We start from the raw sequence: 20,636 nt of genomic DNA on the forward strand, positions 1-20,636 counted from the left end.
ATTTTAGGAAGAGTGTCGGAGGATGCAGTGTTGGAGCTGTTGATGTTACTGAGGAACCAGATGTAGTGCAAAAGTGATCACTGGGCAGAAAACAAAACAGCTGTAACGTTGGAGGTCACCATTAGATCCGGAGACATCGTCAAAATGGACTTTAGTCAGGGAACCAGATTGAAGTTAAAACAAAGTAGGCCTGAGACTGAATAAGCCCATAGCTGCAGTAGGAGTCGGGAGTGTGTGTGGGAGTTGTAACCAAGACAAGAGTGTTTTAAATTTTGTTATCAAGCAGCCGTTCACAGACACATCAATTGTTTGGGTATAATCTGTTGCCGGAACACATAGGTGTACAGAAATTGAAGATGCAATATATCAGAGTGTTCAATGCATAATTGAAGACACGGTAGAACGGTTCGTTGAATGCAGTATGAGATAAGAATAGAGATGGGGTAGATTATGGAAATCTAAACGCACGGTGTGTGTTCGGGAATGTATCTTGGAGACAAGAATGCATGTTGTCTCCATAGGATGTCGAATGCGAGTGCACGGTGTACAAGTTTAATGTGCTAATGTATCTTAGCGCATTAAACAGTTGTGGTATGGAATGACTGTGTATATAACTGAAGGACTGTTACTTAATGTATTTTGACGTCAGGCGATAGCTGATTGGTTCTGCCTACACCGCCTCCTTTTGCTTCTCCTGGTTCCTCGGTCTTAGTGTGGTTTTGCTCCGATGGCGGAGAAGTTCACTGTTTCGAGTTCTGGCTCCAGTTGCAGCATTTCGTCCCTTTCCAGCGCGCTGTCCAACACCAGGCTCGATTTGCTGGACTCGGAAAGCTCTGCTGCCCGCAATGGAGCTCCTGTGTCACGATCGGGCGCCAGTTTTCAGGCGCAGAGGCGCCGACTCTGCCGGCGCTCAAGCAGCTACAGCGTGGAGTCGGCGGACAGTCCAACTGAGGTTCGAGTGTTGGTGATAAATACCGGAGGAACTATTGGCATGATGTACAGAGATAACGGTAAGTGAAAAGATTGCAATCAGTTGTACCCAAACCCGCATTCGGGACCCGCTTGGAAAACATTCGTCTCTGAGTCACCTTTCAGGGACTTGTTACAATTAAAATGTGGCTGAGCCGTACTTTTAACAGCTTCAATCCCTTTCTAACGTGCCGGAACCATCCTTCGAGGTCGGAGACAGCGGGAACTTGATCATATGGTCTCAGCCTTTGTGTTGTGATGTGTCCAGAACACGACCTTGAGTCTAGAACCCGACAAGAAATAGAAATTGTAGGATCTGGTGAATCACGTTTTTATTTTTTTTCTCTCTGTTGGTGTCATTGCGACAGATGTACGTGCTAAATGTTCCTTTACCTCATTCATTGCGGAATTCGCTCTGTTTCACGGGCTGTTTACTTTGCATTACTGTCAGTCACTTATGTAAGGTAGGCCAATCACATTCATTAAAGGAGCAGGAAAGCTGACATTTCGGGTCTGAACCCTTCTTCAGTTTTTAAGAAGCGTGCCGACTCGAAACGTCAGCTTTCCTGCTTCTCTGATGCTGCCTGGCTTGCTGTGTCTCTCCAGCTTCACACTGCGTTATCTCTGATATAACAAAGTGTGTAGCTGGATGAACACAGCAGGCCAAGCAGCATCTTAGGAGCACAAAAGCTGACGCTTCGAGCCTAGACCCTTCATCAGAAATGGGGGAGGGGGAGAGGGGGAGGCGGATTGAAGATGGATAGAGGAGAAGATAGGTGGAGAGGAGACAAACAAGTTAAAGAGGCGGGGACGGAGCCAGTAGAGATCAGTGTAGTTGGGGAGGTAGGGAGGAGGTAGGTCAGCCCAGGGAGGGTGGACAGGTCAAGGGGGCGAGATGCGGTTAGGAGGTAGGAGATGGGGTGGGGCGCAGGGGATAGGTGGGAGGAAGGACAGGTTAGGGAGGCGGGGACGAGCTGGGTTGCTTTTGGGATGCAGTAAGGGAAGGGGAGATTTTGAAGCTTGTGAAATCCACATTGATACCATTGGGCTGCAGGGTTCCCAAGCAGAATATGAGTTGCTGTTCCTGCAACTTTCGGGTGGCATTGTTGTGGCATTGCAGGAGGTCCAGGATGGGCATGCCTAAGGAATGGGAGGGGGAGTTAAAATGGTTCACGACTGGGAGGTGCAGTTGTTTTATCGCGAGCCGAGCGTAGGTATTCTGCAAGGCGGTCCCCAAGCCTCCGCTTGGTTTCCCCAATGTAGAGGAGGCCACAATGCGTACAGCGGATGCAGAATACCACGTTGGCAGATGTGCAGGTGAACATATGCTTGATGTGGAAGGTCTTCTTGGGGCCTGGGATGTAGGTGAGGGAGGAGGTGTGGGGGCAAGTGTAGCATTTCCTGCGGTTGCAGGGGAAGGTGCCGGGTGTGGTGGGGTTTGAGGGGAGTGTGGAAGGGACAAGGGAGTCACAGAGAGAGTGGTCCCTCCAGAAAACAGACAAGGGTGGGGATAGAAAAATGTCTTGGGTGGTGGGATCGGATTGCAATGGTGGAAGTGTCGAAGGATGATGCGTTGGAGGTTGGGGTGGTATGTGAGGACGAGGGGAATTCTGTTTTGGCAGTTATTGCGTGGACGGGGTATGAGGGATGAGTTGCGGGAAATGCAGGAGACACGGTCGAGGGCATTCTTAACCATTGCTGGAGGGAAGTTGCGGTCCTTGCAGAACGCGGACATCTGAGATGCACGTGAGTGGAATGCCTCATCCTAGGAGCAGATGCAGCAGAGGCAAAGAAATTGGGAATAGGGGATGGAATGTTTACAGGAGGGTGGGTGGGAGGAGGTGTTTTCTAGGTAGCTGTGGGAGTAGGTGGGCTTGAAATGGATATCGGTTTCTAGGTGGTTGCCTGAGAAGGAGACAGAGAGGCCCAGGAAGGTGAGGGATGTGTTGGAGATGGTCCAGGTGAACTTGAGGTTGGGTGGAAGGTGTTGGTGAAGTGGATGAACTGGTCGAGCTCCTCGAGGGAGCATGAGGCGGTGCCGATACAGTCATCAATGTAACGGAGGAAGAAGTGGAGTTTAGGGCCAGTGTCGTTATGGAAGAGGGATTGTTCCTAAGATGCTGTTTGGCCTGCTGTGTTCATCCAGCTCCACACCTTGTTATCTCGGATTCTCCAGCATCTGCAGTGCCCATTATCTCTGTGTTATCTCTGACTCCAACATCGGCTGTTCTTACTATCTCACGTTCACTAAAGTTGTCTTAACCGATGTTGAGTCATATATCCACGAATTTTCAAACATTTTCAAAGCAGATTCAATCTTGGCTTAGTTGTTGGTATGGTTAGGCAAGTAGGACACACTGTGTTACTTCTGCAGGGTGGGCATTCATTGAAGAGAGGTGTCAGTGAGTTGAACACAATGCAGAAGCAAATTACTACTGATGCTGGAATCTGTACTAAAAGAGAAGAAAAGAATGCTGGAGATTACAGTGGGTCATTCAGCATTCAGGGAGAGAAGGTCAATACAGTGTTGAACTGGAGGAACATGGCAGGTCAGGCAGTGCCAGAGGAGCAGGAGAGTTGACGTTTTGGGTCTGGACTCTTCATCAATTTTTAAGAAGGGTCCCAACCTGAAACATCAGCTTTCCTGCTTCTCTGATGCTGCCCAGCCTGCTGTGTTCCTCTCGCCCCACACCTTGTTATCTCAGACTCCAGCATTGGCAGTTTATTAGGATCTCTACGGAGAGAAAGCAAGCTAGTGTTTCAAATCTGGATGACTCTGTTGGCTGAAGAGTCATCTGCACTCAAAACATTAGTTTCCTTTCTCTCCATGGATGCTGCTGACCCGCTGTGATCTCCAGCGTTTTTTTTGTTTACAGCTTACACTGACTTACTACTGCACAACTGGATGATTCTATAAGTTTGTGGCAACTTGTAAAGTTTTCAGGAGGACATTAAGGGATGACCGAGAATGTAGTGATGTTAAGCATAAAAGAGATAAGTGGATTACGTAGAAGCAACAGAATTAGAGAAATGATGAACGAAACTGGGAGTAAATTGTTACACTAGAAGTATGTGGTTTTCTTTAGAAAAGAATAAATTAAGGATTGGGATGTAAAAAAATTAAATAGCTATTTTTAAAGTGAAATGTACACCAAGAATATTTCGTTTAAAGAAAACATAAGAAAATGGTGAAGATGAGGTGAGCAGAAACAATTGTGAAGAAGTTGAAAGGATATCATCCAGAAGGCCTTAAATGTTATGAAATGATGAGTACCCTTAACAGACGTACATGGGCCAAGATGCAAACACTGAGTAAAATGAGCAACAGAGTTGTACTTAGAAAAGACTACTGAAATAGGAATGAAAAAGAAACAGTAATGCTCTATTTTAGAAACAAATGATGTGTCCACACTAGACAAAAATACACAAATACCAGGAAGGAACATGGCTAGGAGAGAGCTGGTTGACTTAGGCATGATGAGTCAGAGATTTCCTTTAGTTCTCTGTTTGTATTGAATCGTAAATGTTGGTCAGGTTACTGGGCGTGCTGTTATTCAAACAGAACTTTTTATGTTCAACATAGCAAGTGAAAATCACATCTCATGCAAGTCAAGCTGTCCAACAATGCAGCACTTCTTGCAGAGTCAGCCAAAATCCTGAGCTCAAGTTTCTGGAATGGGTCTAAGGTCTCAAAACCAACAGGCCAAGGCATCGTGGGGTTTAGCATGGAGTATTTGTGAGTCGATCAAGAAATTGTAAATTCACAGGTTTGACTAAAATTGCCTAAAGTTCACATGCAAAATTATGGAAAACCGCTTTTGCTCGACCTAAAAAAAATGTTTTGAAACATTGAACAAGAGCCAATGATGTTCACTGTTATGTTAGAATCATTATGTTAAAAAACTGAGAGGCCTGGATACTGTAGATGTGGAGAAGATATTCTGCTAGTAGGCCACAGCTTTAGAGTGAAGGGTTGACCCTTTAGAACTGAGATGAGGAGGAATTTTGTCAGCCAGAAATTGGTGAATCTGTGGAAGTCTTTGCTGCAGAAGGCTGTGGAGGCCAAGCTATTTAGTGTGTTTACGACTGAGAAAAATAGGTTCTTGATTAATAAAGGGATCATGGGTTACGAGAAACATATCAGTCATGATTGAATGGTGAAGCAGACTTGATGGTCCACATAGCCTAATTTTTCTGCTGCCTTATGGGGAATAAGGGAAGAGATATTGTGGAATATTAGAAATTTCTAAGACATATTCACAATTGTAATAACATTCCTATAACTAATGTTACTGAAGATCTCTAATTTTAATTGTAGTCATTTTGGCCTCAGAACTCGAATCTACATAAACACGGACCAGACATAATTTTTTTGTTTTCTTTGTTTTCAGTACTTGCACCACAAGCAAATTCTCTTGTCAAAGCCCTTCGAAAAATGCCAGGCCTACATGATGAATGTTACGCTCAAGAAACCAAACTTTATGACTTCTGTGACTCACCAGAAAACATTTTGGTTCTTCCGTAAGTAACTATTCATTTCTGTCTGCTATCCAACCTTGTAAATCATTAACATTAGAAATGTATAGATTAAAAATAACCAGCTTATGGATAACATAACAGTAAACTTGTTTCTATCTAGATCTGTGATAATGGGAACTGCAGATGCTGGAGAATCCAAGATAATAAAATGTGAGGCTGGATGAACACAGCAGGCCAAGCAGCATCTCAGGAGCACAAAAGCTGACGTTTCGGGCCTAGACGCTTCATCAGAGAGGGGGATGGGGTGAGGGTTCTGGAATAAATAGGGAGAGAGGGGGAGGCGGACCGAAGATGGAGAGAAAAGAAGATAGGTGGAGAGAAGAGCATAGGTGGGGAGGTAGGGAGGGGATAGGTCAGTCCAGGGAAGACGGACAGGTCAAGGAGGTTGGATGAGGTTAGTAGGTAGGAGATGGAGGTGCGGCTTGGGGTGGGAGGAAGGGATGGGTGAGAGGAAGAACAGGTTAGGGAGGCAGAGACAGGTTGGACTGGTTTTGGGATGCAGTGGGTGGAGGGGAAGAGCCGGGCTGGTTGTGTGGTGCAGTGGGGGGAGGGGACGAACTGGGCTGGTTTTGGGATGCGGTGGGGGAAGGGGAGATTTTGAAGCTGGTGAAGTCCACATTGATACCATTGGGCTGCAGGGTTCCCAAGCGGAATATGAGTTGCTGTTCCTGCAACCTTCGGGTGGCATCATTGTGGCACTGCAGGAGGCCCATGATGGACATGTCATCTAAAGAATGGGAGGGGGAGTGGAAATGGTTTGCGACTGGGAGGTGCAGTTGTTTATTGCAAACCGAGCGGAGGTGTTCTGCAAAGTGGTCCCCAAGCCTCCGCTTGGTTTCCCCAATGTAGAGGAAGCCACACCGGGTACAGTGGATGCAGTATACCACATTGGCAGATGTGCAGGTGAACCTCTGCTTAATGTGGAAAGTCATCTTGGGGCCTGGAATAGGGGTGAGGGAGGAGGTGTGGGGGCAAGTGTAGCATTTCCTGCGGTTGCAGGGGAAGGTGCCGGGTGTGGTGGGGTTGGAGGGCAGTGTGGAGCGAACAAGGGAGTCACAGAGAGAGTGGTCTCTCTGGAAAGCAGACAGGGGTGGCGATGGAAAAATGTCTTGGGTGGTGGGGTCGGATTGTAGATGGCGGAAGTGTTGGAGGATGATGCATTTTATCCGGAGGTTGGTGGGGTGGTATGTGAGAACGAGGGGGATCCTCTTTGGGCGGTTGTGGCGGAGGCGGGGTGTGAGGGATGTGTTGCGCAAAATGTGGGAGATGCCGTCAAGGGCGTTCTCAACCGCTGTGAGGGGAAAGTTGCGGTCCTTGAAGAACTTGGACATCTGGGATGTGCGGGAGTGGAATGCCTCATCGTGGGAGCAGATGCGGCGGAGGCGGAGGAATTGGGAATAGGGGATGGAATTTTTGCAGGAGGGTGGGTGGGAGGTGGTGTATTCTAGGTAGCTGTGGGAGTCGGTGGGCTTGAAATGGACGTCAGTTGCAAGCTGGTTGCCGCTTGGGAACCCTGCAGCCCAATGGTATCAATGTGGACTTCACCAGCTTCAAAATCTCCCCTTCCCCACCGCATCCCAAAACCAGCCCAGTTCGTCCCCTCCCCCCACTGCACCCCACAACCAGCCCAGCTCTTCCCCTCCACCCACTGCATCCCAAAACCAGTCCAACCTGTCTCTGCCTCCCTAATCTGTTCTTCTTCTCACCCATCCCTTCCTCCCACCTCAAGCCGCACCTCCATTTCCTACCTACCACGTCATCCCGCCTCCTTGACCTGTCTGTCGTCCCTGGACTGACCTATCCCCTCCCCACCTCCCCACCTATACTCTCCTCTCCACCTATCATCTTTTCTCTCCATCTTCGGTCCGCCTCCCCCTCGCTCCCTATTTATTCCAGAACCCTCACGCCATCCCCCTCTCTGATGAAGGGTCTAGGCCCGAAACGTCAGCTTTTGTGCTCCTGAGATGCTGCTTGGCCTGCTGTGTTCATCCAGCCTCACGTTTTATTATCTATCTAGATCTGATTGACTTTTTAGGTGATGTGATACAGATACCATGCTCAGCTTGACTTGGTTTGTGTGTCTCTTGTTTCTTGGTGTGAAGCCCCAAACCAGGACCTGAATGTGTCCGACAGGCTGACATTTCAGTGTAGTATTAAAGATTTTGGAGTTGACTTGAATATTAGATTAGTCGTAATTAGTAAACAAAGAGCAGAAGAATGTCATGTTCTTTGGTTGTCATTTCAATGTAGCCATAGCTCATTTGAATAAGCTAAAATGAAACCTTGAATTTAGTGAATACTTTCCACACCATATATTTTCTAATTGTGCAAAGAATCAGTTATTCACATGCTGACTTCTGTGATCACCAGAGCAGGTTGTGTTGGAACGGATGAATTTACTACCTGATCTTCCACTGCAGCATACCCATCAAATTCCATATTTACGAAACCGAGGTAGTGTGTTGACAGTTGCCTGCAAGAGGTTGATCTGTTCTCTTGATTGATGTTAAAAAAAGACCTCCGTCACCACTTTGAGGGGTCTGATAAGTGTCTGGTCCTGTCAACAGCTATATAAATAATTAAGTTTTTGAATTTACAGTATGATAAAGTTCTTGATTGTTTTGAGCATTCACTACTTTCATCCATGACATACTTATAGAATTTACATAGCATTATTTCTTACATTAATAGTATAGAATATTTAATAATTGATAAAATATTAAAATTGACCAAAGGTTGTTGAAAAGTACTGAATAATGTGTTGATATGGGAGAATACATCAGATTGTGTTGTAACAAATAGACAGTTTTGATATGTTGTCAATGATAAAATTTTGCATGTGTGAGACTAGCAGTTTACTTTATGACTTATTTATTAATCTTAAATAGGTTTTAAACATTTTCAGTGTTAGAAATGTAAATCTTGCTTTTTATTCTGTTTACAGTTGTTGTAGGCCAAATAAAAGGATTGTATACACAGTAATTGAATATTCACCACTTCTGGACTCCTGTAACATGAACACAGATGACTGGGCTAAAATTGCAGTTGATATAGAGGTAAGCTGAGATTTGGGTCAAGAATGAGTTGATATTAATGGAATCAACCAAAGCAGAGAATGTGTTGTATGATCATTAGTTGTCAAAACAAATAATTCAAGAGACTGCATAAATCTTGTTCAGAAGGAGTTAATCTGATGTACAAGATCTCCAGGCATTATTTACTTTGTAGACCAAGTTCTTTTACTGGTTTCGATCTTATAGTTTTATATGTAGCATTAGGGTAGCTACATGTGTTCACTGAATAAGGGTTTAATTTGTCTTCATTACATTTTTAAAACATTTTGAAATGACAAAAAATGTAAAAACAGACATTAATGTCTATGTATATCCGCAATCCTTCTGTGATACTCCTGTGTGTAACTGTAGTGCACAATAGAATTGCACACGATCTGTGGCCCTCTTTAATTGATAGAAATGGTCTCAATCTGTCCCTTACACAGGATAAGGGGATGGGAAGGGCTGATTTTTAATGCCAAATCCTCTCTCATTTTCCACTTGACAGCTAACAGTGGTATGCAAGATCTCAGGTAGTTAGAGAGAGATGGAGTGTAAGATTAGGGAAGTCTTACTGCAGCCGTGCAAGGTATTGATGAGACCACATCTGAACAACAGTGAGCACTTTTGGTCCCCTAATTTAAGCAAAGTTATTTTTTTGGAACAGAGGGCATAGTGTCAGAATTAAGAGGCACCAGTTTCAGACTGAGAAAAGGAGGAATTCCTTCTCTGAGAGCTGAGAGTCTTTGGAATTCCCTGTCACTGAGAGCAGTGGGATCAGAGTCCTTGTGCATATTTAAGGCCATTGTAGATTCTTGATGGTTAGAGGACTAAAGGGTTAAAGGGAAAGGGCAGGAAAGTGAACATGAGGAGTGTTGGGTCAGCCATGATCTTCTTGAGTGGTGGGGCAGTTTCGAGAGGCCAAATGACCTATTTATTCCTATTTCTTACAGTCTTATGGATGGCCAAACAAATTATCATGCTGTGTTTTTGCTGATTTTGTCAGCTGCCTTTTATCAGCTCAATAGGCTGGAAGTGTCTGATACACAGCATGAGAGAGAAAAGAGATACATTCATTGTGAAGTAAAATTTGCATTAGTTGTGCTGCTTAGATTCTTTGGAAACAATTTCAGCAGATCTACTGTTTTCTAACCTTCACATTCTCTTTTTTCTCAGAATAATTACCAACAATACAATGGTTTTGTAATCCTTCATGGCACAGATACAATGGCCTATACAGCTTCAGCCCTTTCTTTCATGTGTGAGAACCAAGGAAAACCCATCGTCTTGACTGGCTCTCAGGTAAGCTGCAATGCCTTAGACAGACTTCCCCATGCAGTTATAGGTCAGTGAATAAAAGATGTAGTGGTTCAGATTTCACAGAAACATACATGGAACATGGTATAACCATAGAACTTATTTTCTAGAGATTCTTTGCTCAGAAAGAGTAACAATGTTGACTTTGGCAATAACATTCTACATTGTGTATTATAGTTCATACCCTCTAATCGAGGCAGCATCATGGTAAGCCTCTTCTGTACCCTCTCTAAAACCTCCACCTCCACATCCTTCCAGTAATATGGCGACCAGAATTGAATGGAATATTCTAATTGTGGCCTAACCAAAAGTCTTATAAAAGCTGTAACATGACATCCTGAATCTTGTACTCAGTTCCCTGACCAATAAACGCAAGTATGCCATATGTCTTCTTCAGCACCCTATCTGATTGCATGGCAACTTTCAGGGAGCTATGGACTTCAGCCTCAATGTCCCTCTGTATATCTGTGCTGTCCAGGAATGCTGCCATTAACTGTACTCTTTTCCTTAACATTTGATCTCCCAAAGTACTGCACCCAGCACTTTTCTGGATTAAAGTCTGTCTGCCATTTCTCCGCCTATATCTGTAACTGATCCATATCCCACTGTAACCTTTGATAACCCTCTACACTATCCATAACTCCACCAATCGTTCTATCGTCTGCAAACTTAGTAACCTATCCATATATATTTTCATCCAAGCTGTTTATTCATATCACAAACAGCAGAGGTCCCAGTATTACTGCCTACTAATCACGGACGTCTAACGTGAAAAACGACCTTTCATTACTACTTTCTGCTTTCTATGGGCAAGCCAATTCTGAATCCACGCAGGCAAATCACAGTGGATCCTATGCATCTTAATCTTCTGATTGAGCCTGCCATTGGGACTTTGATGAAAGCCTTATTAAAACCCATGTAGACAACTGCTCAGCCCTCATCAATCACCTTCTCAAAAAATTCAATCAAATTAGGAAGATGTGATCTGCCCTGCACAAAGCCATGCTGACTGTCCCTAATTAAGCCATGATTTTCCAATTGTGCATAAATTCTAACCCTTAGAATTCTTTCCAATAACTTCCCAACCACCGATGTGAGACTTAACTGTGTGTACTTTCCTGGATTATCCGTATTTCCCTTCTTGAGTAGAGGAACAACATTAGCTATTTGGCAGTTCCTCCAGGACCTCTTCACTGCCAAGGAGGATACAAAGATCTTGGCCAATGTTCCAGCAATCTCCTAACTTGCTTCCCTGAGTAACCTGGGGTAGATACTATCAGTCCCTGAGGATGTATCCACCTTAATGCTCTTCAAGAGATCCAATGCCATTTCTTTCTTGATCTCAAAATGTCCTAGCATATTAGCTTGCTGCGCATAAATCTCACTGTCCTCTGTATCCTTTTCCTACATGAATACCGATGCAAAGTAGTCATGTAGGATTTCACCCACATCCTTTGCCTACAAACACAGATTCCCTCCTTTAAGCTTGAGTGGTCCCTCCTTCTTCCTAGTTATCTTCTTGATTTTAAAATATGTATGGAATGCCTTGGGATTCTCTTTAACCCTACTTGCCAAGGTCATTTTGTGGTCCCTCTTGCTCTCCTAATTCCTTTTTTGAGTTCTTTCTTGCTTTCTTTATATTTCTCACAGGCCCTATCTGATTTTAGCTTCCTAAACCTGACATCTGCTTTTTTCCTTCTGGCATTCATCACGTCCCTTGTTATCTAAGGGTCCCTTATTTTGCCATCCTTGTCCTTCCTCTTCATGCTGGCCCTGAACTCTAATCAGCAGGTCTTTAAATAATTCCCACATGTCAGATTTGATTTTCAAATTACTTGATAAAGCTGCATGTTAGTTTTTAGTGACAGCTGGCCCCTTTGGCCTTCCAGTATTTAAGAAGCAAAAAGCATGTTGATAACGCATTTAAATTAAGAGTCAGAGAGTTTAGGTAAAACTTGAATTTCACAAACCAATGAGGAATTCCACAATGAATTCAATGATGTTAGCACTCTTATCCCCATTGTTTCTTGACTTTGTTTAAAATCCCAAGATGTTATCGATTTATTCATTTGGAAAAGATGCTTCAGTGCACTGTGGGAAAACTACACGAGTTCAAGCTAGAAGTTGTGCTGCTTGCTGCTGCCTTTGAGTTGTCAACGACTATATAGTCACACAGTCTTATGAACTGAAATGCTTAGGCCTCATGGAATCGCATGCCCTTCCATATGAAATTTTTAATGTAGGTATAGATACTTTGAAATATAGCTGCAAGTACTTTGCCAGAGTATGGTGTAATTCCTGTTTGTGGTGACAGAATGGGAGCAGTTTCATGAAAATTCTATGCCATCTTTAGAATCAGACTTATTAAGCACGGACATAGACTCTTTGTTCCAACTTATTCATACCGACCAGATATCCTTAACTGATCTAGTCCCATTTGTCAGCATTTGGTTCATATTCCTCTAAACTCTTCCTATTCATGTACCCACCCAAATGAGTTGCATGAAGGAGACAGCATACTGAGTTTACCCATCTCTAAACATACGTTGAGCAATTTCGTTGAATCGCGTTTTGTTTTGCACACTTTTTACTGACTGCCAAAACCGATATATTTATTTTCCTATATCCATAGTAACCTTTGATTGGCTTAGGAGCAAGTTTTGATTTGTGCACGTTGTCCAACTCAGCAGTTGTAATCTCTATATAAATCCAATCTCTCACTGCCTTTCTCACAGTGAGCTGCACGATCTACTCTTCCATAAAAATGGGATATTATGCCTAGTTGCACCAAACCTGTTACCAAGTACTGAGTTCGACACGAACAGAATAAGTGAACTTCTATTTTCATTGCATAGTAGTTTTGTTTTTTTTCCTAATCGGAAGGTTACTTCTTGCAACTGTTTATTTAACTACAAATACTCTGAAGCTCTGGTTCAGAATCCTTGATCACTCTTACTTTCATCGACTTCTTTTGATCTTCTGTCAATGAATGAACTTACTACTTTCCTCTTTTAATAACGGAATATGTGCAAGATGATGTCCCAGGCTAGAAGTAGACACTTGGTATGTAACTTTGCCAACCGTGTCCTTTGTTAGCAAGAGGATGGTCTTGATATTTGGCAGTAGTGGAATGGATGCTGGTGTTTGGAAGCATACTGGTGCCTGAGTTTAATCATGCTTTGCTGAGTTGGAACCTGTGGTTTGAAATTCTATTGCCATCTGTATTTGATTTCTGCTAATTCCTGGATTTAAACATTATAAGTACACAATTTAAATTTAAGTAATGTGATTTTTAACATAATGCATATTTCTAGTTTCTGGTTTATTAGATAATGAAAGCTGATTAATATTTAATTGGCAGAATATGTCACATAAAGAATGACGCAGTGGTACAAACTTGTTTGTTGACAGTATTTTGAGAGCTCAAATATAGCCATTTGAATGTCTGTTACTGATTCCATAATAGCAGCGTAAACTTGCCCCATTCCAATAATGTTAATTCACTTTTCTCCAAACAGACTGAACCGCTGTGATTTTCTCCACTTCTGACATTCAAGTTATTAGAGCATGGTTGTCACAAAATCACTGGAATTCATCTAGTTTCATGCTATGATAAATTTTAAAAACGCAAGTAGGGATACTGCATGTAGTAAATGACTTTTTAAACTGCAATAACTCATACGTACCATCACCATCACCACACCAGACACTACCAATGTAGTGATACTCTTAAAGTCTTAATGAGTGATCAAAGAAGTGCAGGATCTCATTTTCTTTACATTGATGCAAAATTTAGATGGAGGCCTGATTTTCCATTCAGGGTTGGATTCCCTATTTTCAACCTAGATCAGATTAAAAATTGCTCTCTTAGCTTCAGTGTAGTTTTCCAGGCTAGGGGCCTTCCCAGCTGAAGCTGTGTAGATGGGCCCACAAATCCTTGCAGCCAGTAGCAGAGTGGATTAGCACTGAAATCACACCCCCTTTTTCAATAATAAAAGTTGTGTTCCATAACTTTGATAATTACTTGAGAGAGATATAGCTTAAAATCACTGAGAGGGCAGGATTGGTGAGGAGTACAGCTACTTGGTTGGTGAGGGAATAGGATCTTTCATAGAGGGGGTTAGTTTGCCAGGTGGGTTAAAAGGTAAAGATGGCAGCTAAGCTGAGGGCAGGTGACTCTCAAGATACAGGTTCAGTGATGTGAGTGGATTGGTAGGGTCTGTCAAGACTATTGAGTCACATGGGCAAGAGGACTTCTGATCTGTGGAGGAATGTCGAGTACATGGGGCATTTGGGAGAGATGTCATGTTTGGGATGTCAGCACTGTCAGGTGGAATGACTAGACTCAGGGTTAGTCATTGGGAGAGCAGAATTCTTTTATTGTTAGCCAGGAATTAGAACAGGTTCCAAATCTACTAATATTTCCTTTCAACTGTTCAGCTAAATAACTCATAAAAATGCACAGTCTGACTCTGACTTAGAGTTCTTTCAAGTTTGAAATTACTGGGCAACTCTTGCCGAGCCATCAGCTGGCAGCATTTCCATAAGATCCTGATACACAATTCCATTCTACATTTCTGCAGCAATTCTCTTCCTATTGGAAGATCTGGGCCATCTGAAAGAAATAGAGACTGTCTGAAGGAGAGAGTCTAATTTCACTTAAAACTGAATTCAAGTTTGTATACTGATCGTGAATTCACATGCTAATTTTTTTGTGAAAAAAAAATTTGATAATCACATTCTAACTGCAGCCTGAATAAATCTAATTCCAGTGAATTGCGGATGGAAGTGGGAAATAATTTCACTCAAGATTCTGCACTGAGAATATGATCGTGATTCTTAAGCCCCTTTAAATCACAGGTGGCAAGAGTTCCAAGTGATCTGTTTGCCTTAAGATAATTTTAGTTACATTTATTATGCTTTTAATTAAGTGCTATCGCTTTGTAGGCAGATCCCCCACATCTCAAGCAGTGAAAGCAATCAAAATATTTAAAATACTTAGTTTCCGTCTTCTGAAGTGACAGAATTCCACTCATGCATCATTTGTCTGATTCAATTCCAAATAGTGCACCATGAAATTAGCAATGGTTCTTCATCTGAGCAATTTCTTTGATGAGTATCATGTCCCAAAGAATCAACAAGCAGCTGTATTGTTTTCAGTGTTGAAACACCTCAGAATAAGGCTGGGCTTTTGAAATTACTTCAAATGTAGTCACAAAATCACTGGATTTAAAGTAATTGGTAGAAGGATTAGAGGGCAGTTGAGGCAAAATTTTTCATCCAGAGAGTGGCGTGAATCTGGAACTCTCAGCTTTTCAAAGGGTGGCTTGGGCAGTAATGCAGACACTTCATAGAGGGGCCACGTGAATAGAATATACGAGCAGAAATGCTATACTGTCATGATACAGAACCATGGGGTGGCATCTTTAGTTTCACATTGTCCAGCTGTGCTTTCGTGAAATACTTCACAGCAGAGGCAGTTATTATCCCAGAGGATGTTGGAAAAATTGGGCCTCAGCAACAACTAATAGGTCATTTACTGTTATTTGAACACAAGTGTTGTGTGGTGCGCTGCAACCATAAAAGAGCAAGAAGAATGAAACTTGGTGGATTTGGGAATGAAATAGTGAGCTGTCAGGGTAGCGCAGAGACAGAATTCCAAAAAGCCAATCACTAAACCCGAAATAATAAATTTAGTATTGTCCTGTTTGCATCACATACTTTCCGGCATGCCAAATCAGATTTCACACGTGCATCTGTTCTTCCAGGTTCCCATCTATGAGATGAGAAATGATGGCCATGATAATTTGCTTGGAGCACTGCTGATTGCTGGTCTGTATGTAATACCAGAGGTAAGCATGTTCTCTTCAGTAAGTTCAGATAGCTGATCTTGTTATGGTAATTCAGTCAATATACTACCTGTTATTTGTTACCTTTTTATTCAATTATTTAGGTTGGTCTCTATTTTCAACACAAATTATACAGAGGAAATCGTGTCACAAAAACAGACGCTGGAAGTTTTACTGCATTTTCTTCACCCAATCTCCGTCCACTTGTCAATGCTGAAGTTGAAATTAGAGGTAAATCACAGTTAGAATTTTAATGTCTAGAATTTGATTATTTCCTAATTACAAACAATGTTTTTTTCTGCACGTATTGAGGAGAAATAATTAGTAAAAGGAAAAAAGATAAATAGTATGTTTAGAGGTGATTTGATAACTTTTAAATCAATTCTTTTTAGATGTTTGAAACAAGAATATCAATTGGGATGAAAATTTATGCTTTTGGTTAGGGTCACATGGTGGACCCACGCCATAGTGTTGGATGTAGTCACTGGGCAGTGATTTTTCACATGATAATGTTAAAAGGGTGTGCACGTTGCCCATTTAAAGGTGGGTGGATTGCCTGTCAAGGATGGTCAATAAGAGGGCATTCTGCCTGGGAGAAATAACAATATTGTAAGTAAGGGAGAGCGTGAGCATCCTTACAGTAATTTTAGCAAGTTTGAAATGTGAAAAAATAGCCACAGTCATTGGGTCAGAGATAATGGGAACTGCAGATGCTGGAGATTCCAAGATAATAAAATGTGAGGCTGGATGAACACAGCAGGCCAAGCAGCATCTCAGGAGCACAAGTCATTGGGTGACCACTTTGGCCAAATAAGTGTTGAGTATCTCAAAGGCATCCTGAACTGTTACATGCACATGGTATCATAATTCAAGAAGATTTTCTGTAACTGAAATATTGGAATGACATATTGCGGTTTTACTCAAGTGAGGCACAATTTGCTTTTAGTTCTATTTTTCTTGAATCACAACAGAATTCCAAAAAGCCAATCACTAAACCCGAAATAATAAATTTAGTATTGTCCTGTTTGCATCATGTACTTTCCGGGTTTCAGCAAAAGATGTGTTTAGAGGAAATAGTGAGAGAAAATATTAAGATGATAATAAGCAATTTTTGTAACAGTGGCCATATGGTTTGATATTCCACTGGGGTCATCTGTTTTTATTCTTCCATGGGATATCAGAGTTGTTGGCAAATCCAGCATTTGGTACTTAACCGTAATTATGGCTGTGAAGGTGGTGTGAAATTGTGTTATTTATCAGCTGCAGACCATATAGTGTAGCTAGACCCCAGTGCTGAAGCAAGGCTTCCTTTGTCCCAGCAACTGTGAAGAACTGGTGATAGAGTAGTAAGTAGCAGTTGGTGGAGGCAGTTTTCACGTGGTGGCATTCCTGTGCATCTCTTAGCCTTGCCCTTCTTGATATTAAACTTAACAGGACACAGAGGATCTGTTGAAGGGGGTGTTGTGAGTTGCTACATCTTGTATTGTGCACTGCTGGTGGAGGGAGTGAAAGTCTAAGGTAATAGACGTACCAATCAGGTGGGCTGCTTTATCCTGGATGTTGTTAAGTTTCCTGATTAATGTTGGAGCAGCATACACTCACCTTAGAAACCCTTAGGCCTCTGACTTGTTGTTAAGGCCACCATATTTCAATAGTTAAATTTCTGGTCACTGGTAAACCTCTGGATGTTGAAGATGAGGGAATTCTGGGATATTCTTGAATGCTGTTGAATGTCAAAGAAAAATGGCTAGATTAGATTAGATTCCCTACAGTGTGGAAATAGGCCCTTTGGCCCAACAAGTCCACACCGCCCTGTGCAGCATCCCACCCAATCCACCTAGCCTGCACATATTTAGACTGTGGGAATAAACCGGAGCACCCGGAGGAAATACACGCAGACACAGGGAGAATGTGCAAACTCCACACAGACAGTTGCCCGAGGCTGGAATCAAACCCGGGTCCCTGGCGCTGAGAGGCTGCAGTGCTAACCACTGAGCCACCTTGCAAGATGATCATTGCCTGACAATTCTATGATGCATTTTCTACTTAGCAGCCCAACCCTGAATTTTGTCCAGGCCTTGCTGCTTGCGAGCACAGACTGCTTTGAATGGTGGGTTTGAATGATGCTATTTCTGACTTTAAAGTAAAGAAAATGTTGAGGGGATAGCCCAAGGTTATTCATTGACCAATAAAGAAATACAATCATAAGGATTCCAGTCACACTCTGCTTTTGACCAACAAGCACGCAAGTATTGCAATCCTATGATATTATTTCAACTTGTTTATCAAGTATAAATTAGCTACATCAGGTTCCCAATTAGCCTCTAGTTACACAAGACTACTGTAATAAACAACAAGCATTGCACTCTATATAACTTTGCAGTAGAAATCTATAAACTTTAATGTGAGATTTTACTAATGCCAAACTTGGTATGTCTGTTTTGCTTCCCTGGCTACGCATCTCAGGCAGCATTTCTGCTGTTTGCACTTCTCCATTGATCTTCTCTCATTCTTCCAGTTACCCAAACAGTATATCATTTTTATTTTATATCTCGCAATAAACATTTTGGGGGCATTTATCTGGCCGTGGAAAATGAGCATACATTTATACGGTACATTCGATATTTTTCATTTCATTTAGCTTTTTAATCTGACAGGTATAAGGTGTACATTGGATATAATAAAAACTCCTGGCATGTTGTTTTCTTGTAATAAGAAACGGGTGCATTTAGAGAGAACATTTTTGTTGGGGTTTGCTTGTTAGCTTTGGCTGAATGGGAAATGTGTTTAGTGTATTGATCTCCTCAAGGGTATTCTAATACTCATGTTATTATTAATGTGGATGGTATAATGGGCTTTCTGAAAATTACTTGTATCTTTTTAAATGACCACCAGGGCCCAATACAATGCTGACTGATTTATACATTTTGCTGTGATAAAGTATTCAGTCTGAATGCAGCATTAAAAATAATTGTAAAAGTGGTTCAATAGCTCAAACACTTATTTTAAATTTTTTTACACTTTGGAAGTTGGCATTGTAGTATGCATTTGGTAGAAGAGAGGTGGAGGTGGGGGAAATATGTGGAAGCTGTAATCTTGACCAGGATAACCTGCGCAGTTCAACTTCCACAGCAAAAATATGGATAGGAAACATTGAGGCCCCACTGGGGATTTAAAAACAACACAAACAATTATGCTCCATAGAAAGAAGAATTATTGTGCTATCTTTCATAGGTCCTACCACAGAAAGAATTAGGGTGGGAATAGGAATTTTTGGATATTTTAAGTAGAAACAAATTGAATTAAAAATAGACATGAGTGAATTGATATCTGAATAAAATTGACATTTTATATATGATCCTTCATCAGAATCCAGTATTCTGATGGGAGGAAATTTTTACCGTTAAAGTCGTGGTTTCTTATGAGCATTAGCTTCTTTTGTCCAAAATTCATCTTCTCTGAACTTATTTTTTAAAAGTCTGTTCATTGAATCTGCTAACATTGTATGTTTTGATTTGTATGGCTGTTAGCGTACCTAGCTTTCGTATTTGATCAATAATAATTGAATCAAACAGTAAATCTGTAGGAATTTGGAAAGAGAAAACATATCAACTAATCTCTGCAAAGTTTGAGAAACCAGGGAATTAGCACACTGTGAAGAAACAATGAGCTGCAAACATGTCAATGGCATTTACACATGTGCAGAGTTTTGTTTTGTTGTTTCACGTATAGTTTTCAAACCTAACATCAGTTTTCTGAAGAGTGGGGTTAGGAGGCAGTAGAAACGTTTGGAGTCACAACCTTTTACTCCTGCTGAAAGAGAAACATTTCTGGATTTCCACTGTTCAAACTAATCTGCAACAGCGCTCCTTCAGTACAAAGTTTTGGATTTTAGTGACATTGAACATTTCAGAAAAGCTACTCAAATCTGTAATTAATAACAGAGACAATAGGAGCTTCTGAATAGATTGAGGCTAATGCAGGTGATCCTGTTGTGAATAGTGACAGGCAAGAGTCCTTTGTTCAACGAAATCACCAAAACATTTACAACAAAATTGACCTAAATTCACTAGAGATGTCAGATTCTGAGCCTGTACTTGCGTGAAGAGAGAGCTTCTTAAAAGTAGCCTCGTGGATTATGTCAGCAGAATAGCTTGATAACTGTATGCAGGTAATAAATAGGCAAATGAGACACAACAAGAAATTGCAGAAGTAAGCTGATTAGAATCTGGTTAGTTGGAAAAGAAGAATTATGTTCTTCACCATTAGGAAGGTGAAAAATGTAGAAATAGAGCAGGAATCTTATAAGCACAAGATACAACACCCTTTGATCACACTGCCTGGGACTGGCTAATTTAGAGTTACAACCAAATCTCGGATATTGTGCTCATGATTAAAATCAAAGGAAAGACTTTTGATCTGATTATTGTACAGATTTATGCCTGACGCAAGATCACAGTGAGCATGAAATTGTGGTGTGTATCATGATATCCTGAAGAGTTATAATCAAATCAGTTGCTGTGGTCAATATAATGGATAACTTAAGCACTAAAGTCAGTGAAGGAACCTTTGGAACACTTGACAGTCAATCTGGAAAATGATCTGATGGCGACAAATACTTTCAGTGAAAACAGTGACCTTAGAGAAAATGTATTTCAAAATCAAATAGATTATACATGATGGAGAGACAGCATTTTATGAACAGTATAAAGAACACTCATACGTATCCCAACATGGCTAAAGAGAAATAGTGTTCTGAGATGTATGATAAAGTGTTGGATCTGAAAAATAATTGCAAAGTCAGAGTTATTCACAAGAAGGTGATAGAGTAGATATCCCTCAGCAACTCGAATAAGCTGGGGTTTATCTATTCCAAAGTAAATAAATTTTCATAGGTGTGATAAATATT

The 20,636-nt window shown here is 41.6% G+C and overlaps 1 protein-coding gene across 5 annotated transcripts in view; it reads left to right on the plus strand.

Moving 5' to 3' along the window:
• Positions 1 to 40: 40 nt before the first annotated feature.
• Positions 41 to 20,636, plus strand: part of aspg (asparaginase homolog (S. cerevisiae)) — a 54,260-nt gene continuing 33,664 nt past the window's right edge. Inside the window, exons 1-6 of one of the 5 annotated variants that reach the window (XM_048537263.2) lie at positions 41 to 1,010; positions 5,361 to 5,490; positions 8,453 to 8,564; positions 9,738 to 9,863; positions 15,647 to 15,730; positions 15,832 to 15,958. In XM_048537263.2, coding sequence (XP_048393220.2) covers positions 728 to 1,010; positions 5,361 to 5,490; positions 8,453 to 8,564; positions 9,738 to 9,863; positions 15,647 to 15,730; positions 15,832 to 15,958 — 862 coding nt within the window. In that variant the 5' untranslated portion in view covers positions 41 to 727. Of the gene's footprint in view, positions 1,011 to 1,212; positions 1,340 to 5,360; positions 5,491 to 8,452; positions 8,565 to 9,737; positions 9,864 to 15,646; positions 15,731 to 15,831; positions 15,959 to 20,636 lie in introns of those variants that run through there. The other 4 variants (XM_048537264.2, XM_048537265.2, XM_048537266.2 and 1 more) reach the window with 4 other exon arrangements.

This window comes from Stegostoma tigrinum, chromosome 10, assembly GCF_030684315.1.
Source record: "Stegostoma tigrinum isolate sSteTig4 chromosome 10, sSteTig4.hap1, whole genome shotgun sequence".
Lineage (NCBI taxonomy): Eukaryota > Metazoa > Chordata > Chondrichthyes > Orectolobiformes > Stegostomatidae > Stegostoma > Stegostoma tigrinum.